Below are 23810 nucleotides of genomic sequence, written 5' to 3' on the forward strand. Positions count from 1 at the left end.
TCCAATCAAAGTCTTTTTATGTGTCTTATATTTAAGTATTTATGTTGGGCTTTTGTTTTCTTTTTTTTTCTAGCCCAGGGTTCCTACGACCTAGCAACGCAAAGTTGATTGTTGAAGACAATTTAATGACCTTTTTTGACTCAACTTAAACAACAAAAACAAGCTGGTCCTGTTCTAGAATGACGTTCATGTTCCCATCAAACCTGATCTAACTTTTAGGCTCTGGTGTGCATGCTTCTGTCTTTTTTTAAATAGAAGAAACTACAATAAAATGTATTTCTTATATTTGACTCACAATGTGTAATTGGGATAAACCCCCACATGCTTTTTTTTCCACCGGAATACAATAATAAACAAATGCTTTTAATTTGGAAAATAATGCGTCTCAAGCTTTTCCGGTGAAGGGTGAGCGGAAATGACGTTTATAATCACGTGCGTGACGCCCCTCGCCGTTGGAACTACAACAAGGAAGTACACTGATTGCCTGCCTGTCGCCAAGAGGGAGACTCAATCCACGGCGAAACGACCCTCCTCGAACTCGAGTTCGCTTCACCGGCGAGGAGGCGACAGTGGTGGTCACTGGTGGTCACTGGTGGTCACCGTGGACCAGCGTCTCATCCTCTCAGAGGCTTCTTAGCCATCCAGCTCGCTAGCTAACTAGCTTGCCATGAACACGGACGTGGAATTTCACATTAGGCAGAATTATCCGTGGAATAAGCTGCCGGCTAATGTCAAACAGGTATGTCACTTAAAAAAAAAATGTTAAAAACCAGTGACAGGAGACCGTGGGGGGCTCGGTGGGGTGGCGGCGGGGGCTGTCAATGTCACCGAGAGAGGCAGGCAGCCGGCTCTCCAACGACCACCGTCATGACAACTTAGCTTCTTGCTATCATTAAGATACAACCGGGAAGAATCGCATCAATTAGTGGGGAAGCGAACGTGGAAATGTGGTTTGCACCGTTTTTCTCTGTTCACGGGAGAATTAAGAGCGGGTCATTTGGAGAATTAAAAAAAAAAAAAGACCTACAGTGATCCCTCGCTACTTCGCGGTTCTCTTATCGCGGCTTCAGTGCATCGCGGATTTTTTTTCCAGTGAAAAAGAAAAGAGTGAAAAAGAGTGCCAACAACTACCGATAATAATGTTCTTCTCTCAGAGAAAAACCCCTTCAGTCAAAAAAGACGCTACAGCGCAGTGGAGTCAGGACAATAGCCGCAGCAGCAAAATATCGTTTTACAACACAGTTATTTAAACTATTAAAAAAAGACGTTTTATTTTTAGTTTCATTCTGCAGTATGTACAGTTTTGCATTGTAAATTAAAAAAAAAAAAACCTGACTACATTGTACTTTGCGGATTTCACCTATCGGCGGCTATTTTTGGAACGTGTCTCCCGTGATAAACGAGGGTTTCTCATGATCCATATCTTGCAATTCCGTTCCCGACATCAGCTAGTGAATGAATGACACCTGTCTGTCAGTTCCACATGTGTATCGGTGAAGATATCTTGAATTAAATATGACTTTGACTAGAGTTATGACGCAATCAAATTGTCAGCCTCTTCAACTGAAGTTGGAGATCCATAATTCAAATTGAAATGAAGGATGATTGATAATTATTATGCTCCTGTTTTACATTAAAAACATTTTTTTTATTACAGAGCTTAGGCAACTCTCAACGTGAGTACGAGAAACATGTCTTGCTGTACAGCATCCGCAACCAGCTGCGATTCCGCAATAACTTAGGTGAGCCTTTTTTTTTTTATTTCCCCTGCATGTTTTTAAAGGACAACCGACAGCATTTTTTTGTTTCCTAACTGACATCAGAAAAACATTTTATAGCATCTAAAATACCTGAAATACGCAGGCTGATATTTTTTACTGAAATGCAAAACACCAAAAAAAATGAGTTAAAGTGTCCAAAAACGACTTCAAAAAAAAACTGGAAATGGCCAGTTTCAGAAGGTCCTGCCCCCTTGTTCGTGACGTCACGCCAAGACGTCTTGCCTTGCTCGAGAATCAAAACAATGGCTTCAGATTCGGAGAAGATGCTTTCTTGTTATGAATATGATTCAAATAGTTCTGAAGAGGAAAGCATAAATGTTTGCAATCGATTAAAGGAGTCCTTCCGGGTCATTTTGAGGTGTCAATGGCATCTGGACTGAAATGTAGTGTCCCAGAAAATGCCGTTTTTATTGGTGTTTTGCATTTGACTAAAAATATCAGCCTGCGTGTTTTGAAAAAAATGGTGTCGGTTGTCCTTTAAAACTTCTGCTAGCTTATTTATCAATGGGTTTTCCCTTTTGTACCCGCAGTCCGCCACATGCGCAAGGAGGAGCGCAAGTACTATGAGGAGCTACTGAAATACAGCCGCGAGCACCTGATGCTGTACCCTTACCACCTGTCGGACATTGTGGTCAAGGGGCTCCGCGTGACGCCATTTTCTTACTATGTGGGAATCATGGAGGTAAGTCAGACTCGGAACAGCAGGAAATTCATTTTAGGAGCTAACTGCTGAAGAAAACAATGCCAATCGTGCATGTGGAGTGACGTGTTTCCTACTTTGGCATTTCCCCACACAAATGGCTTATTCATTCGGAAGAATGTACTTTTTCAGCACTTGGTTGCGCGGAGAAAAAAAAATCATTGTTTGGTGTCATCTTTTTCATTGGCTTTCAAGGACAACCGACAGCATTTTTGTGTTTCCTAACTGACATCAGAAAAACGTTTTATAGCATCTAAAATACCCAAAACACGCAGGCTGATATTTTTCGTCAAATGCAAAACACCGATAAAAATGAGTTCAAGTGTCCCAAAATTACTTCAAAATGACCTCGGAGATGACGAGTTTCAGAAGGTCCCGCCCCCTTGTTCGTGACGTCACGCCAGGACGTCTTGCCTTGTTCTAGAATAAAACAATGGCTTCAGATTCGGAGAAGATGCATTCTTGTTACTCATCCAGTTATGAATATGCTTCAAATAGTTCTGAAGAGGAAAGCATAAATGTTTGCAATTGATTCAAGAAGTTCTTTCGGGTCATTTTAAGGCGTCAGGACTCCAATATAGCGCCCAGAAAATGCACAAGCTGGCGCCCAAGCTCCGTTGGAAATGGGCTGATTTGTCTGCTGGGAATTTGTGTCAACTACTATCAAATAATAGTCTTGGTGCAACACACAACAATTCACCATCGCGTTATTTATGTGTTTTCCTTCTATTTTTGCCATCAACACGAATCAACACGAAGTTTTCAGACCAAACAAAGTACCCAAAATGCATTGTGTGTCGCTTTGTCGGTCAGGGGCGTTCCAGACGTGACATCACGTCATGAATCGTCACCAACTCAAAAACACGACTTCCTGAATATTCAGCGCGAGTCTAAAAACGTAAAAATATGGCTATATGCAGTGGGATCTTTGTAAAATACGCTCATTAGAAGTCATTTGAAGTGATTTTACAAATTATAGACACAACTTGTCCGGAAGCGTCGGTTGTCCTTTAATATTTCGCGTCACTCTTTTGTTTACGCTCGTACTCTCTGTTTCACCTCCAGGATATCATGAACAGCGAGAAGAGTTACGACTCTTTACCCAATTTCACCGCCGCTGACTGTGAGTTTCCGGCTGTGGTGTGCTATGCACATGACATTCTATGTGTGCTGATTTTTAACCGTTTAATTATTCTTGGTCATCTTTATTTATCATCATGTCATGCGGTGACGCAGGTCTGAGGCTGCTTGGAATCGGAAGAAACCAGTACATCGATCTGATGAACCAATGCCGCTCATCCAAAGTACGACGTGTACTCAAACACATTATTGGATTGGATTGGATTAGCCTTTATTAGTCTCGCAGTGGAGAAATTTACATTTCACAGTAGCAAAGTGATGAAAGGAAAGAAAGAAGTAGAAAAACAAATACTGGAGCTGCTGTAAAAATAAAACCCGGACAAATACGGGGATGAGACTGCAAGGTTAAAATTCCCATCAATCAGGCTCCAGAAATAACCCGCACTAGCCATCTCGTACAATTTGAAATGAAAAGACAAGCAAGGGAACCAGCTATTCATGAAGTTTCTAGTATGTCTCCCCGCTGTTGCAATCTCACAACTTCCAAGATGTACAACCCAAAGCTCCTTGAGACACTTTATGCAAAAAGCGATCCATTCCATCAAGCCATCAACGACCATCCCAAAGGTCAATAAAATGACGTTATTATACAGTGCAGTTTATTACTTTAATTATAATACCATAGCACATTTATTATACATAAAATAAGGTATATCTTGTGTAGTTTTGAGAAAAGTTTTAGTAGTTTTAGAAAATTAGAAAGTAGAAAATTATGTGTTATGGGGACCTGGGAACGGATTATTCTCATTTTAATGGTTTCTTATGGGAAATTAATTTTTGGAATACACACTTTTCACACTCTGTCTGGGAACCAATTAAGTTCGTAAGCCAAGGTATCAATGTATTTCTTTTGTCTGGTTAAATTTGGTGCCCCATCAAACACGTCTTCTCCTCTTCAGAAATTCTTCCGGCGGAAATCGGCGCGGGATCTTCTCCCGTCCAAACCGGTGGAGATCTCCGTGGAGCCATGGTGGCTAGCGCAGACGGGTTCCATCACCGAGGACGACATCAGGGTGAGAAGACGCGTCCGTACGAGTCCTTCCCGCACGATGACGACGACGACTCACGTGCCGTTTGCATCGTCGCAGATCTGCTCTTCGGCGGAGAAGAGAGCCATTGATAAGATGATTGATTCGGGGCCTCAGCTGGCTGCATCGATGGAGTACAACCTGGTGCTAAGTGAGGACGCTTTTTTTGGGGGGGTGATTGATCCAGATATTTTGCTGGTGTTGTAATTTAGAAATTGTTTTAATTTTTATGTTCAGGTTTGTACAATCGAGGCTTTATTTACTTGGACGTTCCCATATCGGACGACAGCTGCATCTCAGGTTTGTCCTGGCTCACACTGAATTGGTGACTGATGATTGTTCATTTAGGGTTTCACACTGGATATTTTATTTTATATGGATATTTATTTTTTATGTATGTGTTGTATTAATTTATTTTTTTATAGTGTGTTTTTATTAATTTATTTTTTTTTTTTATTTATTTGTTTTTATTTTTGATGTGTGTGTTTTTATTCATTTGTCTTTTTATTTGTTTGTTTTTATTTTTCAATGTACAATATGTCTTGTTATGTATTTATTTTTACATATCTGTTTTTTTATTCATGTATTTTTTATTTGTGTTTTTACGCATTTATTTTTTATTTTTGTTTCTATTATTTATTTTTTTATTTTAAATTTTTAAGGTGTTTTTATTCATTTTTTCATGCGTGTGTTTTTACTCCTGTATTTATTTATTTTATGTGTGTTTTTATTCTTTTTTATGTATGTGTTTTTATTCATTTATTTTTGTGTTTCTATTAATTTGTTTTATTTGTGTTTTTATTTACATTTTATTTATTCATTTCCATTTATTTATTTTTTGTTCTAGTCATTTATTTACATATTTATTATTTGTGTTTATTTGTGTATTAATTTTTTTCATTAGTTTTTATTCATTTATTTTTTGCATGTGTGTTTTTTATTAATGTATTCATTTTTTTATCTGTGAATTTTTATTCATGTATTTTTAATGTTTTATTTATGTATTTATTTAATTCATTTTTATATTTTTTATTTTATTTGTTTTTTTCATCTATTTTTTTTGTTTGTATTTCTTTTTTATGGGGAGGAGGGCTCATTCTCAGTTATTCTGTCAGTTTTTTATTCATGTATTTTTAATGTGCTTTTATTTATATTGTATTTTTATGTATTTATTGATTTATTTATATTCATTTATTTATTTGTGTTTTTATTCATTTACATATTTATTTTTATCATTTTTCTCATTTATTTGGTTTTTTTTTTTCATTTATGTATTTATTTATTCATTTGTTTATATTTTTTGTGGGGGAGGAGGGCTCATTCTCAGTTTTTTTTGTGGTCCATTTCTATCTATCAGGCTTTTTCCAATTTCTTCCCCCTTTTTTGGTGCTGATTTTGTCCTGTGTGTGCCTCCCCAGTGCCGCCATTGGAGGGCTTTGTCATGAACCGCGTCCAGGGTGACTACTTTGAGACGTTGCTGTACAAGATCTTTGTGTCCATCGACGAGCAGACCAACGTGGCGGAGGTAGGGCGCCGCACATCCATCACTCAACCAAATCCACTCGTCCAATCTCATTCGTGTTTATTTCCTTCAGCTGGCAAGCGTTTTGGAGATCGATTTGGATTTGGTGAAGGTGAGCCGCTAACGGTTAGCTTGATCACATGGGTTAGCGGCTAACACAAGTGTCGGTGGATCAAGTTTGTTCATCCAATTTTACGTTGTGACCAGAACGCCGTGTCCATGTACTGCCGTCTGGGCTTCGCTGTGAAGAAAGGTCAGGTGATCAGCTCCGAACAGCTACACCCGACCTGGAAGAACGCGCCCTCACTCAATCGGCTCAAGTATGGCTCGGGAAGACCCATATGAGTATTATTATTATTATTATTATTATATATTTTCTTGAGGATAGCGTGATATTCCGACTGGTCTTATTGTCAGAGATGTTCGATCGGACATTGTGAGCAAAGACTCGAACCCAGAAAGATTGTCTTTACTGCCGGCAGGAGACATAGCCATTTATGACAGACGTCAGAAATCTGCAGCCAAGCTATTTATTGAGAGTATATGCAAATTAAAGTGATACATTAGTAAAACATAGTTTTCTTGATTAGAATACCACACCCCTGGGCGTTCTAAGCGCGAACAGCTGTAAGCAATAAAACATTGTCTCTTCCATGAACTGATACATTTGTAACCTGGCTAATGAGCTCTTCCTGTGAAGGAGTTTCAAGTCGTAAATTGCTTCGGTGATAAAGGAGTTTCCCAAGTCTTAAATTCTGTCCGAGACCAGAACTCCACTAGATGAAGATGACAGTTTAACTTGCTGTGTCTGTTGACCTCAGATTGACCCCTAGGTTGTCTGTGCTTCAATTGTGTATTTGAGTCACGCATGTTGACTAAGCATATAACAGCATGAAACTTTGAAATAGGATAACTTCTTATTCTCCATCACTTATGCGTCACTAGAAGCACTATGGACCCTCAGAAGATGCTGCTGTCCTGGGAGCAAGGCAGCCCCGTCATGGAGGGAGGCTCCTCAGCCACGGACACGGACACCACCAGTTTGGAGGACCAAGGTCTGCTGGACTCATCCTGAGGTGTTTTTCATTTTAACTATGTGTGTGTGTGTGTGTGTCCATAGCAGATACAGGCAGCGTTAGCAGCCTGAGCATCCCCGTGGCGCCCACCAAGCGGATCGCCTTCCTGTTCGACTCCACACTCACCGCCTTCCTCATGATGGGCAATCTGTCTCCCAACCTCAAGAGTCACGCCGTCACCATGTTTGAAGTGGGCAAACTTTCCGACGAAACGCTGGACAGCTTCCTGGCTGAATTAGAGAAGGTAAACTCAAACATGCTTTACCCTATAATGCCATTTGTATCATATTTAATATGCAGGTTTCTGAGACCGCTATCTCACATACATAATGAAATTTTTCATTAAAAAAACATGTGATCTGATACATGTATTCTGCCCTCTGGTGCACGATCATGCCTCTACAGGAAACTCAAATGGTGTCAGTTTGTCCTTTTGGAACAACAGCGGCGTGACTGTGGTGTTGAAACAGTTTTGGTATTTTTTTTATCCGTGTCGCAGGTGGAAAGCACAGCAGAAGGCGAGGCCCAGCGCTACTTTGACCACGCCCTCACCTTAAAGAACACCATCCTCTTTCTGCGCTATAACAAGGAACTCACTCAGGACCAGGGACCTGATATCCCAAATATAGGTACAGTAATACTTCGGTTTACAAACCCCTTGGCTTACAAACTTTTTTGGTTTATGAACGTTCCATTTATGAAAATGTTACCTCGGCATACGAACTTTTTTCGTACATGGAGCTGCCTCAGTGAGTGATGTGTCGTTCACCAACGAGCCCGTTCTTCTAACAATAAAATGGCAGCCGACCGTTTTTGTCCTCTATTCCCCACCCTTAGTCTTCGGTTAAAGCCACGTGATTGGTCAAGAACTCAGCAGTGAGGGTGGGAGGTTTAAACATTAAAGAGACAGGCAGACGACAGTGAGAGTTTCAACTTTGATATTTCAAAGGCAGGGTGTAGACTGCAAGGTTAAAATATCCCATCCATCAGGCTCCACAAACAACCCGCCCAAGCCATCTGTACACTTGATGCAAAAAGCGATCTGTTGGGGTAATTCGCTAAACCCATTACTATCAACCCAGCTAAACAGAGCACAATTGATGAGGAACTAGATAAAATGATCGCAGAGAAAGCACCTACAAGGCATCATTCCTCAAGATAGTGAAAGAAGAAGGTTACGTTCCTCATCAAGTGTTTAATGCTGATGAAACCGGCCACTTCATTCCATCAAGCCATCAATGACCATCACAAAGGTAAATAAAATGACTTTATTGTACAGTACAGTTTATTTCTTTCATTATAATACCATAGCAAATTTATTGTACATAAAATAAGGTGTAGTTTTGATGCTTAGAAAATTAGAAAGTAGAAAATAATGTTTCATGGGAACCTGGGAACGGATTATTCTCATTTTAGTGGTTTCCTATGGGAAATTATTTTTTGGGATACACACTTTTCGCCTTACACACTCTCTGGTAACCAATTAAGTTCGTAAGCCAAGATATCACTATACTACATACCTTGAGAACTGTTTGTCATCGATATTTGCGCAAGAAAACGGCTGTTCAAAATAAGAAACGGTTTGTTGTCAAATTAATTTTGATCCTTAGTCTCTAGTTTAACCCTTTCAAGACAGCCGTTACTACAGTGGACAGGTTGTCATGGCATCAGGTTACGTGGGTGCGTGGAAAGGGGAAAAATAAAGGCTCACCCGTTCACGAATTAGCATGTTACTAGCGTATTTCCATAGCGTCGGTTTGCTTTTGAACCCTCGGTTCTCATCAAGACTACCGTCGATCGGTATTGGATACGCCACCAGGTTTCCCCCTGGACATGTTGCGCTGTGAGAGTCTCTTGGGTTTGGACCCGGCCACCTGCAGCCGCGTGCTCAACAAGAACTACAAACTGCTGGTCTCCATGGCGCCGCTCAGCAACGAGATCAGGCCCATCAGTAGCTGCACGCCTCAGGTATGCCCACATCCACGTCCAGATCGGTCATCGTCACATGATCCTTTTGTTAAGAAGACTCTTTTTATTTAACTCTTTGTATTTATTTTGTGGTTGTAGCACATCGGGCCCGCCATCCCTGAAGTGAGCTCCATTTGGTTCAAGCTCTACCTGTACCACGTGACGGGTCAGGGGCCGCCCTCGTTGCTCCTCTCCAAAGGCTCCAGGCTGCGTAAGCTGCCCGACATCTTCCAGGTGAAGTCTCTCATGGGAATTCTTTCAAGTATCTGGGGAATGTGAGGGTTGGCGGGCAGTTGTGGAGGTAATTTCATGGAATTAAGTCACTTGGAGGCACCAAAAAAAACAACAACTTCAATCTGGTTTCCGACGCCTCCGGACAAGTTGTGTCCATAATTTGTAAAATCACTTGAAATGACTTCTACTGAGCGTATTTTACAAAGATTCCACCGCATGTAGCTATATTTTAACTTTTAAGACTCGTGCTGAATATTCAGGAAGTCTTGTTTTTGACTTGATGCCTGACGTGACGTCACGGAGGGAACACCCCTGACCGAGAAAGCGACACACAATGCATTTTGAGGTACTTTGTTTGGTCTGAAAACTTTGTGTTGATGGCGAAATTAGAAGGAAAACATATAAATAACGCGATGGTGAAGCGTTGTGTGTTGCACCAAGACTACTATTTGATACTAGCTGACACAAATTCGCAGCAGGCAAATCAGCCCATTTCCAACGGAGCTTGGGCGCCATCTTGTGCATTTTCTTGGACACTACATGCTGTGCTCGACGGCTCAAATTGATACGGGAGGACTCCTTTAATGGATTGCAAACATTTATGCTTTCCTCTTCAGAACTATTTAAATCATATTCATAACTGGATGAGTAACAAGAAAGCATCTTCTCCGAATCGGAAGCCATTGTTTTGATTCTCGAGCAAGGCAAGACGTCTTGGCGTGACGTCACGAACAAGGGGGCGGGACCTTCTGAAACGGAAACTTTCTCAGATCATTTTGAAGTAGTTTCATGTGTTGTCAGGTCTACGACAGGTTGCTGATCACATCCTGGGGACACGATCCTGGCGTGGTGCCCACATCCAACGTGTTGGCAATGCTCAATGATGCTCTCACGCACTCGGCTGTTCTTATACAGGTGATAGGCTCAAAGCTGTCAAAAGTTTGGAGTGACATCTATCGCGGTATTTCAAGCGCTTGTCGTGAACAAATGGTGGTGTGTGTGTGTGTGTGTGTGTGTGTGTGTGTGTGTGTGTGTGCGCGCATGTCGTAGGGTCACGGCATGCACGGCCATGGCGAAACGGTACACATCCCGTTCCCCTTTGATGAGGAGGACCTGAAAGGAGGTCAGTTTCTCTAAAATAAATAATAAAGCAAGTAAATAAAGAGATGAACTAAATAAATAAGTAAATCAATGGAGGAACCAAATGAATACATACGGAAAAAATAAATGGATGAACAAAATAAGTAAAACAGATGAACAAAATAAATAAATAGGTGAATAAATAAACAGGAACAAAATAAATAAGTAAATAAATGGAGGAAAAAAATAAGTAAATAAAGGGATGAACAATCTAAATAAGTAAATAAACTGAGGAACAAAATTAATAAATAGGTAAATAAATGGATGAACAATAATAAATAAAAGTAAACTGTAAATAAAGGAACAAAATGAAATAAATGATGGTAAATAAGTCAATAAATGAATGAACAAAATAAATAAATAGGTAAATCGAGGGATGAACAAAATAAATAAGTATATAAACACAGGAACAAAATAATTAAATAAAGGGATGAACAAAATAAATCAGTAAATAATGGATAAACAAAATAAATAAGTAAATAAAGGATGAACAAAATAAATAAAAGAATGAACAAAATTAATATATAAATTGATAAGTAAATAAATAAAAAAAATCTCATCACTCTGTTCATTTATCTCCTCCGCCAATTCAAAGCATTTCATTTTTAAAATGTCAGTTTTCAACCGATCCAAATTTCGTACCGCTTGAAAAAAAAATAATGGTAACAAATTTTTCAAAATAAAAAGAAAATCTCTTATTGCAATGTCGTTTTGCGTTTGCAGAGTTCTCCTACACCAACATGTGCGTTCACAAAGCGCTACGCAAACTGCGCCAGCACGTGGACCTGGAACACCAGTGCGGCTACATCACCATGCTAAACGCTAACAACAGACACCGCCGCAGGCCCAGCGACACCATTGAGTGCAGAGGTACAAGTAAAATGACAAAAACCCTGGCACTGGAGTGGACACATTTTTTTGCATATCGTCTGGAAGTGAATGACTTAAATATAGCAAATACATGCTAATTGCTAACTTGCATTAAGTGGACAGTCCTCATATGTGAAGCCGCTTGCCATAAGATTCGTTCGTTGCGCTTCCTTTTCCCTTCAGGGGACACTCACCTCGGAGGGGGCTTGGACACCAATGGCAGCACCGAGTCCTTCGAACTAGTGTCGGAAGAGAACAACGGAGACGGACGAGCCAAGACAGACGGTACATTAAAGGACAACCGACACCATTTTTTGTTTCCTAACTGACATCAGAAAAAAATGTTTTATAGCATTTAAAATACCCAAAACACGCAGTATGATATTTTTAGTCAAATGCAAAAAATGACTTAAAGTGTCCCAAAACTACTTCAAAATGATGAGTTTCAGAAGGTCCCGCCCCCTTTTTGTGACGTCACACCAGGATGTCTTTGCCTTGCTCGAAAATCAAAACAATGGCTTCAGATTGGGAGAAGATGCTTTCTTGTGACTCATCCAGTTATGAATATGATTCAAATAGTTCCGAAGAGGAAAGCGTGAATGTTTGCAATCCATTAAAGAAGTCCTTCTGGATCAATGCGAGCCGTCAGAATTCCAATGTAGCGTCCCAAAAAAACAAGATGGTGCCCAAGCTCCGTTGGAAATGGGCTGATTTGTCTGCTGGGAATTTGTGTCAACTAGTATCAAATAGTAGTCTTGGTGCAACACACAATGATTCACCATCACATTATTTATGCTTTCCTTCTAATTTCGCCATCAACACAAAGTTTTCAGACCAAACAAAGTACCCAAAATGCATTGTGTGTCGCTTTCTCAGTCAGGGGCGTTCCCTCCGTGACGTCACGTCAGGCATCGTCATCAACTGGAAAACAAGACTTCCTGAATATTCAGCGCCAGTCTTAAAACGGGTTCCATCTTTGTTTTGCTTTGTTTTTTTTTTTAGCCCTCTCATGCGAGGACGAGTGGGTTCCACTGGAGCTTTGCTTTGGCATGCCGCTCTTCAGCTCCGAGCTCAACCGCAAGGTGTGCTGCAAGATCGCCGCCCACAAGCTATGCGGCACTGACAGGTGGCCCGTCACTCCATTGATTGATTGATTGATTGATTGATTGATTGAATGGAGGTGCCGTTTTGTTTACGCCAGTTCTTGTTACACAGCTTGCAAGAACTGCTTCACTCCAGCCGGAAGCTGTCGCTTCAGGTGCTGATGTTCGTCCAATCGTTTCAGGTAAGAGATGCGGGTCGTGAGGCTGATGTTTTTAATCAAATGCAAAACGACAATAAATTGATTGATTTTTGGGATACACACTTTTCGCCACTGTATATTATTAAAACTTTTTCTGTGTACCGTCTTTCTTTATAAACATCTTATGTTTCGGTTCATAGACAGCTGCGGTTTGTGTACGTACAAAATAGTTTTTCCTTTAAAAATATGTACTCGTTAAGCCTAATAATCAGATACGCTTTGTCGTCCGCAAATTACGGTCATTTATTTTTGCGTCGTTTAGGACGGCGGTCCGCCCTGTGAGCCGGACAGCGGGGTGACCAATCCTCTCAGTCAACCTCCAGCCGAATCGGGCGTCCCTCTACCGGCCCTCAACCTCATTTACAAGGAAGGGCACTTGCAAGAGTGGAGCGGGCGGGCCCCTCCCCCTCTGGACATCACGGCCCTGCAACGCGATCAGTCCACGTAGACCCTCCCCCCTCCTTGACCACCTTCCTTCACCCTTAAAGGACAACCGACGTCACTTTTTTTGTTTCCTAACTGACATCAGGAAAACGTTTTATAGCATCGAAAATACCCAAAACATGCACTATAATATTTTTAAAGTGTCCAAAATCTGCAAAAAAAATGAACCCGGAAGTGGCCAGTTTGAGAAGGTCCCGCCCCCTTGTTCATGGTGTCACCCCAAGACGTCTTGCCTTGCTCCAGAATCAAAACAATGGCTTCAGATTCAGAGAGTATGCTTTCTTGTGATTCATCCAGTTATGAATAGGATTCAAATAGTTCTGAAGAGGAAAGCATACATGTTTGCAATCGAAGAATTTATTCCGTGCCATTTTGAGGCAATAGGGGGGAAAATGTAGCACTAAAAAAGAGGCAGAAAATGGCGACACAACTCCGTGTAAGGAATTAATCAGCCCGTTTCCACAGGCTGATTAATTCCTTACATGGAGCTTTGTCGCCCTCTTCTGCCTCTTTTTTGGTGCTATATGAAGTTTTCAGCCCAGCCAAGTACAGCCAAAAGCATTGACGTGATGGAAGGACTGCTACAATGTGTCCTTTTTTTCGGTCAGGGGCGTTCCTTCAGTGACGTCACGTCAGGCATTTTCACCAACTCAAAAACAAGACTTCCGGAATATTCAGCGCGAGTCTTAAAACGTGAGATATAGCTATATGCGCTGGAATCTTTGTCAAATACGCTCAGTAGAAGTCATTTGAAGCCATTTTACAAATTACGGACACAACTTGTCCGGAGACGTCGGTTGTCCTTTAATTTTGCATCCCGGCCCGGCGTCGAACTTTTAGCTTCAGGAATCCCCACCCAACAAGCGCTACCGCACCACCAGGCAAGATAACACACTTTGCTTGCCCCCGCCAACCCTTACTCGCAGTTGATGTTTAGTAGAACATCCCCGTCCCCCTTTTCATGTGGTATCAGTGTTCCAAAAGACCCCCCCGCCCCCCTAAACCCAAAAACCGACTGTAGTGTCATGTTTAGTGATGCGATGCATGAAAATCCTTTCCTTTTAAAGGGGAGGTGTTAATTGTTTGCACTGTGCAGTATTTACTGTGGATCAAAAGTGGCTTCTTTCATTTTTTTTAACCTTTCAGTTTGAGACCACCAAAGACTTCTTTTTTTGTTTGTTTTTGTTGTGTTTTCATTTTATAATGATCATTTTGCGCCTTATCACTAAGTCACATTCCAACTTCCATGATTGAAACTGAGATAAAAAGAGCAGTAGTAGTCGAAAATCCTGACAGTTGGGATGCGGTCTTGCCCAATGCTAGCTACCTGCTAGCATTTCCTCTTGATTAGGTCCAACTCTGGTAACTTCCTGCTGAAGCTGAACCTGTACCTGATAGCAAATTGGTACATGTTGCTATCAGGTTCAGTTCTGGTATCTACTTGGACCTCTTGTAGTCTAGAATCTGCTCCTGATGGGATCCAATTCTGGTATCGCTAAATGCTAGCACCAATTTCTGCACCAGCAAGCGCCATGTTGAGATTGGATCCAGCTCCTCTTTTATCTTTTCTGGACTGGACTGGGTCCAGATCTGGTAGCTACCGCTAAGTATTTCTCTTAGACGGCGTCTAGTTTTAGTCACCACCGCAGAGCATCTTTTCTATATCAGGAAGCCACTTGCTAGCATCTTCTAGATGTGAATCTGGTTCTGGTGCTTGATTCTTCTTGGTTGAGTCCAACGAATGCAGCCAAACTGGTCTGGGTCCTGCTCTGTATCGCTGACTGTTAGCATCTCATCTTGATAAGCTAGCTATATGGATCCAGCTCTGGTAGCTTCCTGCTAGCACGTCTTTCTCAATCATATGCGATGAGAGTAATCTTGGCTTTTGCTTCCCATTTGGATCGGATAGCTGCCTCAATCAAGTCCAACCGTGGTGGTGTGGATGTTTTTCTAAAGCAGGATGCTAGCGGTTGCCTGCTAGCATCTTTTCAAGGTGGAATTCTGCCATTGCAGCTAGCGTTCTCGATTGGTTAGCCATCCACTGTTTCCCATCGTTTTGTTTTTTACTTTGTTACCATGAGCATAATTTCTGTTGCGTTTTCAATGATTTTGAACTGTATGTTTCATATTTTTTTAATCAATAAGCATTTTTTTAAACACACAGTCTTGTTCAAGCATGACAACTTTGAAACTGTTTGTGCGTGTACACCCACTCGGAGTGTGTGTTCCTATCACACACTTCTTTTAAGCAACCAAAACTCTCTATGGAACACTGTCAGTCTTTATGAAGCCAACATCCACTTGTGTTTACAGATGTTAGTTTTCTATATCAACCTCTCTTTTAGGACATCTTTGTGGTAGCTCCTTTAAATGGTATAATTGTTACATGATGGGTAAAAAAAAAATCACATTCTGCTCATATTCTGAATAAACATACTGTATATGAATATGTATATAAAAATGAATTAAATTGGTTTCTCCCTGATTTTGGCTTATATTCCTGACTTTGCATTTTAGAGCTGAGGTGACATTACGACATTGTGAGGGAACAGATGGTGCGGCATAGCGCGCTTCCGGATGCATCCATCTGTCTCTAGAATGCACTTGTTCACCTTCTACTGTATAGTTGTACAAATAAGGAGGAAGGATGGTCCCTACTAGCATCTCTTTGCGATGAGGGCCCACTCAGATTTACTCTTGTGGATCAGGTGGTCACTTCCTATCACTTGTAGATAGAATATGAGAGCAGACAGTCAACAGAAAGATGTTGAAAACACTCGTAGGCGAAAATGCTGACAATCTGCTACCACAACTTTAGCCAATTTAGAAGAGATTCTATTTGACAGTTTCCCAGAGTTGGACCTAATTAAAATTAAAGGCTACAAAAGGGGATTTTTATAATAATTGTTTATATTTTTTATTCTTTTTATAATACTTTTATTTAAACAAAACAATAAATGTAATAAATACTCATTTATCGCGGTTACCATCGGAGTACAAATGTAATAAAGAAAATATTCACTTCCGCGTCCGTAACTTTTTTTTGTTGTGTGCCCGTTTCCGGCTACACTTTTATTTTAACGGGCCCTCGCTTCACTCACTTCCGGTCAGGTGGCAAGGATTTCGGGGGCTTGATGGGAGTCACACGTGAACCTCATCGAGAGCTGATGACAACGCGGACCTGCTTGGCAACCCGTTCGAACCGAACCGGAACAAACACACACTGGACCGACTTTGGAGTGGAATTGTGCCAATTTCATCGACGCCTGGTGACGCTCAGGTGATACGCAAACACCTGAGGAAGCCAAAAAGGGCTGGGCGCGTGAATTAAAAGTCATTTCGCCATTTTTTGTAGACACCTGATTTTGTAATCCGGATTGAAATTTGCCAAAATGGCGAAATTTTGACTTGGCGGTTATCGGATTTGTTCGCCCGAATGGGGAACCACATGGAGCGGTTAAGTTACGCCGAAGTTCCCACCGTCGACCCGCACGGCGTGGACCGGGACGACGGTCCTCGTATCGGCGTCTCGTACATTTTCTCTGGCGCCGAAGACGACGAGGACGAACCGGGTGAAGGTGGTGATCATAGGACAGCAGCAGCAGCAGACGGCAGTCAAGCGAATTCGAACCCGGAAGAGACGCCGTTCGACCCGCGGGAGGAGGTGGAATGCGCCGTCTACAAGCTGGACGAGTGCGTGTACGAGAAAAGCCGCCGAACGTCCACTTTGGAGGTCTACTCGCCGGAGAACTTGCTCAACAAGTGTCGCGCCGGCGATTTGGTGGAGTTCGTGGCGGGCGGACAGTACCCGCACTGGGCGGTGTACGTGGGAGACTTCCAGGTGGTCCACCTGCACCGGGCCGAGGTGAAAAGCGCCTTCCTGACGGATGCTGGACGGGGAAGACGTTGCCGGATCGTCAACGAGCGGTACAAGTTCCGAGCCCGAGAACCCCAGGCGGTGGTGCGGAGCGCCCTGGAACAGGTATGTGTCAAATGTTCATTTGAAGATCCATATGTCTTGTTCAGTCATCTCTTTATTTAAAGGATAACCGACACCATTTCTTTGTTTGCTAACTGACATCAGTAAAACGGTTTATAGCATCTAAAATACCCAAAACGCACAGGCTGATATTTTTAGTCAAAAGCAAAACACCAATAAAAATGAGTTAAAGTGTCCAAAAACGACTTCAAAATGAAACCGGAAATGGCTAGTTTGAGAAGGTCCCGCCCCCTTGTTCTTAACGTCACGCCAGGACGTCTTGCCTTACTCGAGAATCAAAACAATGGCTTCAGATTCGGAGAAGATGCTTTCTTGTTATGAATATCATTCAAATAGTTCTGAAGAGGAAAGCATACATTTTTGCAATCGATTAAAGAAGTTTTTCCGTATCATTTTGAGGTGTCAGGACTCCAATGTCGCGTCCCAGAAAATACACAAGATGGCACCCAAGCTCCGTTGGAAATGGGCTATTTGTCTGCTGGGAATTTGTGTCAACTAGTATCAAATAGTAGTCTTGGTGAAACACACGATTCACCATGGTGTTATTTATGTGTTTTCTTTCTAATTTCGCCATCAACACGACGTTTTCAGACCAAACAAAATACCCAAAATGCATTGTGTGTCGCCTTCTCGGTCAGGGGCGTTCCTTCAGTGACCTCACGTCAGGGATCGTCATCAACTCGAAAACAAGACTTCCTGAATATTCAGTGCGAGTCTTAAAACAATGCAACAATAATGAATGTTTATAATTTTTTTCATAAATGCACTTTAATATATTCATTCATGTGTTTATATTATTGTTATATAATTATATACAAAATCGCTTTACGAAGGACCGTTCGGAACGTATCTCGTTTGTAAGTTGGGGAGCGTCTACTACTACATGGACCTTTAACGTGGATGTGAAAGATCTGCATCTAAAAGGTCAAACGGGTCGCCATAGGTGGGCCTGAAGGACCGCGAGCTGTGCTGGCGGAACTCGGAGGGCTTTGCCGCCTGGTGCCGTTTCGGCCGGCGGGAGTTGAAGACGGACGGCGAGCTGCAAGGTGGCGGCCGTCAGACGTACACGCTACACGTCCTGCTGGCTGACCAGAAGTACTCGCACGCCCTCGAGTTCCAAAGCCTCGAGGACGTCATCGCCGAGAAGAGACGCGGGGACTATCTGGGTCGAAGCGCCCTCCTCCGGGAATTGGACGCCCACCTGAAGACCGACACTGGACTTCACTGATGCAACATTTTAACCGTCTCTTTGTTTTTTAGTGCCTTGAAATCGTGCTTGAATGAATGTCTCATCGGCTGCGACACCCTAAAATAGGCTTTTAATATTATATTTTATTGCCTTAAATACGTAGTGTGTGAAGCGAGCATGTCAAAATCAAGGTACAGTCATACCTTGGCTTACGAACTTAATTGGTTCCCAGAGAGTGTGTTAGGCGAAAAGTGTGTATCCCAAAAATTTATTTCCCATGGGAAACCATTAAAATGAGAATAATCCGTTCCCAGGTCCCCATAAAACATATTTTCTATCCATTACTTTCTAATTTTCGAAGCCTAAAAACTACACAAAATATACCTTATTTTATGGATGATAAATGTGTTATGGTACTATAATTAAAGAAGTAAACTGTACTGTATAATAGTCGTTTTATTTACCTTTGTGATGGTCGTTGATGGCTTCATGGAATGGAGTGGCCGGTTAGTGAAGGATTTTGCTGTTTTATAAAAATAGCTTCTTTTACTCCCCATCTATTTTCTTTCGCTAAGATTTTAACGGTTGCTAGCTTTTAGCTGCATATGTACTGCCAATTGAGGCAGATTATCATTATTATTATTATTATTATTATTATTATTGTTGCGTTACATTACGGAACAAAATGTTTGTTTCTGGATTAATTGTGGTTCTTTTAATGTTTCAGAAAGTTATTATTTAGCCACTTTTTTGGTGAAATGAGACGATAAATTGCAATGTGTTTCTTGGAGGTCACATGACTTCATACAACGATGTCTTCACTTGTAGATGACGAGCTTCACGACTCTGACGTTTTTTTTATTTATGGCAGAAAAGTAAGAATCAATTGGAGTACAATATTTGCATACATCTGTTTAAAACAATTAAGTATTGTTTATTCTCCCGAAAATAAACTTTTTGAATTCAGCCATTTTGTGTGTGTGTGTATGTGTGAACTGTGACGTCGTCATGCATACGTGAAATGTCCACTTCCGGGTGAAAGTTGTCGTCGTGTTTCTGTCACGCACGAGGGGCTCGGGGGGGGGTCTTTAATCTGAAAATCGGCTACAAAAATGTCCTTGCAACATAACTAAATTACACAATGCCTCAAAATCACCGAGATCGTATATCCAAATCCTTTCAAGCAACCCCCCCCCCCCCCACACCGTTCAATATTGTTGTACATAAAACGACTTTATGAAATAATTGCCCCCCCCCCCTCCCTTCAAGCTGCCCCTGGCAAGCTTTCTCAACTCCAGCTTAAAGATTCTTTTTTTTTGTGTGTGTGTGGCCGCGTCTGGTCAGGTGGGGTTTTGACCGGGGTGTCACCATAGCAACGGCTGATGCTTGACGGGGGGGGGGCCTCCACACAGGACAAAAGCCCCCCCACTCCCTTTTTTTTATTACAACTGGAATTATGTGCGCGCAATAAAGTAGTAGTCATGGGAATTCCGGCTCTTTTCAGAGAGCCGGTTCTTTTGGCTCGACTCACCTAAAAGATCCGGCTCTTTTGGCTCCCAAATGGCTCCTCACTTTTTTTTTTTTTTTTTTTTTGCTTAAATTAACGACCAAAAAATCTTGTAAAATTATGTGACAAACGAATTACTCATGTAAAAAATACACTATATCAAATATTTTTATTTATACGCCTTGATTTATATGTGCACAGAAAGCATCCACAAACTATCACTTTCCTTTCCCTGTCACTAATTTGCTTTTCATATTAATAATGCTATATCAACTAGTAAAAAATATCAATAAATAATAATAGCATAATGTAATAAAATTTGTCCACCTGTCAACCCCTTCTTACTGCTGCGTGTGTCTGTCATACCACGATTATCGACCAATCACGTGTGGCTTTAACTTACGACAGGGGGCGGGGAATAGAGGACAAAAAAAATTGGCTCCCATTTCCGGCTCCTTGTTAGGAACCGGCTCTCTGAGTTTACTTCATTTATCCGTCTCGTTCGCGAAAGACACATGACTACATTAAAGCAGGTGGCAAACGGACAGCATACACCCTTTTGCTAACGGTAAATATCCATCCGCTGAGGGCGAGTGTCTATATTTTATTTTTTAAATAGTTTCGTGTAAGTGACAAAAATGGCCTAAAAAAATGCTTGCGGCAGTGTACACAAACGCACTTGTTTGTAGAAGGTGTTTACCCGACATCTCATCTGAACCAGTTTGCCGTGTGACTCTCATTTTGGACTAATATTGTTTCAAACTACCGGTACTACTTTTATTTTAACCTGGAACGGATTTTGGGTACTTTTTTTTTCGTCTGAAAACGTCGTGTTGATGGCGAAATTAGAAGGAAAACTACATAAATAACGCGATGGTGAATCGTTGTGCGTCGCAGCCAATTACGGTAACACGCATAAAGAAAGTGTAAGTTGACGCAAATGCCCAGCGGACAATTCAGCCCATTTCCAAAGGAGCATGTGTGCCATCATTTTCTGGGCGCTACATTGGAGTCAAGACGGCTCAAATTGATCCGGAAGGACTCCTTTAATTGATGTCAAACATTTATGCTTTCCTCTTCAGAACTATTTGAATCCTATTCATAACTGGATGAGTCACAAGAAAGCATCTTCTCCCAATCTGAAATCATTGTTTTGATTCTGGAGCAAGGCAGTGTGTGACCAATAGTGACGTCATGAACAAAGGGGGCGGGACTTTCTGAATCTGCCCAGTTCTGAGCTCATTTTGTGGTAGTTTTGGGACACTTTAAGTCATTTTTATTGGTGTTTTGCATTTGACTAAAAGTATCAGCCTGTGTGTTTTGGGTATTTTAGATGCTATAAAACGTTTTTCTGATGTCAGGAAACAAAATAAATGGTGTCGGTTGTCCTTTAAAGGGGAAGAATGTGTGTGATACCCTATAAAATATCTATTTACTCATTCATTCATTTATTAATTCTGCTGAAAATATTTTAATGAACTGAAACAAAGCTAATACGCATTCTCTCAACATTTTAAAGGAAAAATATATATATTTACGTATTTATTTGTGTATTTATTTCAAAACTCAGAATTAGACAAAGAACAGGAACTCTAAATCCCATAGAGGTGTATGGTAGCCATGTTTATTTTGGGATGGTCGCAAAAAAATGCTGTTATTTTCGTTTGGTTTCAATTACTGTAAAAAAGGCCAGTTATCAAAGTCAAAGTCAGCTTTATTGTCAAATATGCTAAGTACAGAACTAGCCTTTTGTGTATATGTTCCTTTGCCTAGTCTTGTTTAAATCATAACAAGGCATTTTTGACATTTTTTCCCCCTCCTGTTCAGGTTCGAAGCGGAAACCAATTCGCAACTTCAAGTCCACACCATTTGCAGCGTGTTCAAATGGCCACACGAGGGCAGCAAAGTCCACTTCGATGAATCCCAGGTTTGCTTTTTATTTTAAAAATCTATCCTAAAGTGACGTGTGACGTAATTTAACCCGTGATAGGATACAAATGCGATTTAATGTTGTTAATTCGAAGCAGGTGAGCAGATTTCGGGTTCAAGTTCTTGTTTTTAATTGCCTTCTTCTCCTACTACTTTTTCCCTCCCTGTACTTTCAATGCATCATTCTTAGCCTTTTCATTTTGTCCAATTTTTTTCTCCACCATAATTCCATGTTTCCATCATTTCCTTCATAAAATCCTGTTCCTTCCCATTTTCATGACATCCTGATTTCCTTCCTTTCTTTCACACGCCCTTGTTTTTTTTTACCACCATCCACCACATTTCTACATTTTTAACTAATTCGGGAGATTCTTGCCACTGACAACACAAACTATTTTGAAAAAAAAAAATCTTTATTCATCTCACACTCATTTGAAATATACAAATATTTACACATATCTCCTTAGAGAATTGCAAACCTGGCAACCTTAGAGAGGTTGCCACGCACACACACACACACACACACACTTCATTCGCAGTGCGACATGTGGTGCACTTGCGTCCGTTTTACTGCGTCGGAAGCTCATTTGTCAAGTTATGTAAAAATGATATGCTGGCTACTTTGTACCGTTGTCTGCAGTGCGTCTACATTGTAACAAGTGACACTCATTACATGTTGAATTTGAGCAAAAATGTCATAAAATGAGTGTAACGGTTGCTAGTCGGCCACTCTAGTTGCGTTGTCATAGTCCATATTGCTCACTGTCATTTGTTGTGTCATGAAAACAAAAAAAACTGTTTTAGTTCCACCAAATAATTTGCTTTCATATTGTGAAGCGCATTATTTGTTTTACTTTTTTTTTTCATCCGACAAGAAAATGCTAGTCTTCAAATCAAAAGCACAAAATAATTTTTCAAAATATTTTACTAATAGTTAATACTCGTCCAGTTATGAATATGATTCAAATAGTTCTGAAGAGGAAAGCATAAATGTTTGCAATCGATGAAAGGAGTCCTTCCGTCTCATTTTGAGGCGTCTGGACTCCAATGTAGCGTCCCAGAAAATGCACAAGATGGCGCCAAGCTCCATTGGAAATGGGCTGATTTGTCCGCTGGGAATTTGTGTCAACTAGTATCAAATAGTAGTCTTGGTGCAACACACGAAGAATGAATTATTTGTTGTATATCAGATATGGGGGGAAAAAATGTAGTGATTATATTTGCGCGAGATGATAACGGTTCTTCGGGCAATTTCTATTAGACTTCAAAAGACATTTTGTCTGTCGGTGAGTGTGACGCTTTTCTGCCGCCGCCATTTCAAGTCCGACTTAGCAATAAAAAGGCTTGTTTAAAAAAAAAAAAATCATTTTCTTTTGTTTAAAAAAAAAGAGAACAATTGAGGATTTTTTTTTTCCAGCGACAAAAGTTTCTTTAGCATTTGACGCAATTTGTGGTACTTAAAACGTTCTCCCTCCTATTGGATGTCAAAAAAAAAAAAAATGAGGTGAATTGCGGCTGCCAAAAAATGTAGCTTGAGGTCTTGATTGTTCTATCTTAGCACCACCAACAAGTTCAAAAGAAATACCCCCCCCCCCAAAAATGCCCATACAGTACACAGACACAGTACAGTGAACCCCCGTAATTTAGGTCTGTGTAGGCTCTCAGTTGTACAGGAGTGGTCCATTGATGAAAAGGTTTCTTCAGCCGTCATCTGTACTTTTTTTGAAGGTGTCGGACGTTTCGCTTCTTATCTAAGATGCTTCTTCTGTGAACTAAAGTCTTACTGGTAGTATCGGCCCTATCTATCTATCTATCTATATATCTATATATATATATATATATATATATATATATATATATATATATATATATATATATATATATATATATATATATATATATATATATATACACACAGTATATAGGGCCGATACTAAAGTCTTACTGGTAGTATCAGCCCTATATATATATATATATAT

The 23810-nt window shown here is 40.8% G+C and overlaps 3 protein-coding genes across 5 annotated transcripts in view; all 3 read left to right on the forward strand.

The window, feature by feature from the left end:
- Positions 1–464: 464 nt before the first annotated feature.
- Positions 465–15691, forward strand: fam91a1 (family with sequence similarity 91 member A1). 2 transcript variants are annotated; one of them, XM_089023832.1, is made up of 23 exons: positions 465–739; positions 1658–1742; positions 2312–2463; positions 3547–3604; positions 3718–3785; positions 4521–4634; positions 4710–4800; positions 4887–4949; positions 6068–6174; positions 6245–6283; positions 6379–6491; positions 7117–7226; positions 7292–7491; positions 7747–7876; positions 9067–9215; positions 9315–9449; positions 10251–10364; positions 10500–10572; positions 11313–11459; positions 11643–11744; positions 12462–12585; positions 12675–12744; positions 13025–15691. In XM_089023832.1, exons 1-23 carry the CDS (start codon positions 668–670, stop codon positions 13208–13210), a joined length of 2502 nt encoding a protein of 833 aa, XP_088879958.1. In that variant the 5' UTR covers positions 465–667; the 3' UTR covers positions 13211–15691. The 2 variants fall into 2 exon arrangements, with proteins under 2 accessions (XP_088879958.1, XP_088879959.1); XM_089023833.1 differs by having other exon boundaries at positions 7295–7491.
- A 611-nt stretch (positions 15692–16302) lies between these two features.
- On the forward strand, positions 16303–19337 carry lratd2a (LRAT domain containing 2a). The gene is made up of 2 exons (XM_089023835.1): positions 16303–17188; positions 18150–19337. Exons 1-2 carry the CDS (start codon positions 16643–16645, stop codon positions 18432–18434), a joined length of 831 nt encoding a protein of 276 aa, XP_088879961.1. The 5' UTR covers positions 16303–16642; the 3' UTR covers positions 18435–19337.
- Positions 19338–21735: 2398 nt separating this feature from the next.
- The window catches only part of triqk (triple QxxK/R motif containing), an 84086-nt gene continuing 82011 nt past the window's right edge, over positions 21736–23810 (forward strand). Inside the window, exon 1 of one of the 2 annotated variants that reach the window (XM_089023838.1) lies at positions 21736–21829. The gene's annotated coding sequence lies outside the window, so the exon portion shown is untranslated. The remainder of the gene's footprint in view (positions 21830–23810) is intronic. The other variant, XM_089023839.1, reaches the window with a different exon arrangement.

This window comes from Hippocampus bargibanti, linkage group LG20 (assembly GCF_051943395.1).
Source record: "Hippocampus bargibanti isolate YZ-2025 linkage group LG20, ASM5194339v1, whole genome shotgun sequence".
Classification (NCBI taxonomy): Eukaryota; Metazoa; Chordata; class Actinopteri; order Syngnathiformes; family Syngnathidae; genus Hippocampus; species Hippocampus bargibanti.

What these genes read in the sequence shown, in the direction of transcription:
- fam91a1 (XM_089023832.1), top strand. Translation starts at nt 668, where the DNA reads ATGAACACGGACGTGGAATTTCACATTAGGCAGAATTATCCGTGGAAT. An exon ending in TCGATTTGGATTTGGTGAAG is followed by an intron (nt 6,284 to 6,378) that starts GTGAGCCGCTAA and finishes CGTTGTGACCAG; the next exon opens with AACGCCGTGTCCATGTACTG. An exon ending in AGCTGCCCGACATCTTCCAG is followed by an intron (nt 9,450 to 10,250) that starts GTGAAGTCTCTC and finishes ATGTGTTGTCAG; the next exon opens with GTCTACGACAGGTTGCTGAT.
- lratd2a (XM_089023835.1), top strand. Translation starts at nt 16,643, where the DNA reads ATGGGGAACCACATGGAGCGGTTAAGTTACGCCGAAGTTCCCACCGTC. An exon ending in TGCGGAGCGCCCTGGAACAG is followed by an intron (nt 17,189 to 18,149) that starts GTATGTGTCAAA and finishes GGGTCGCCATAG; the next exon opens with GTGGGCCTGAAGGACCGCGA.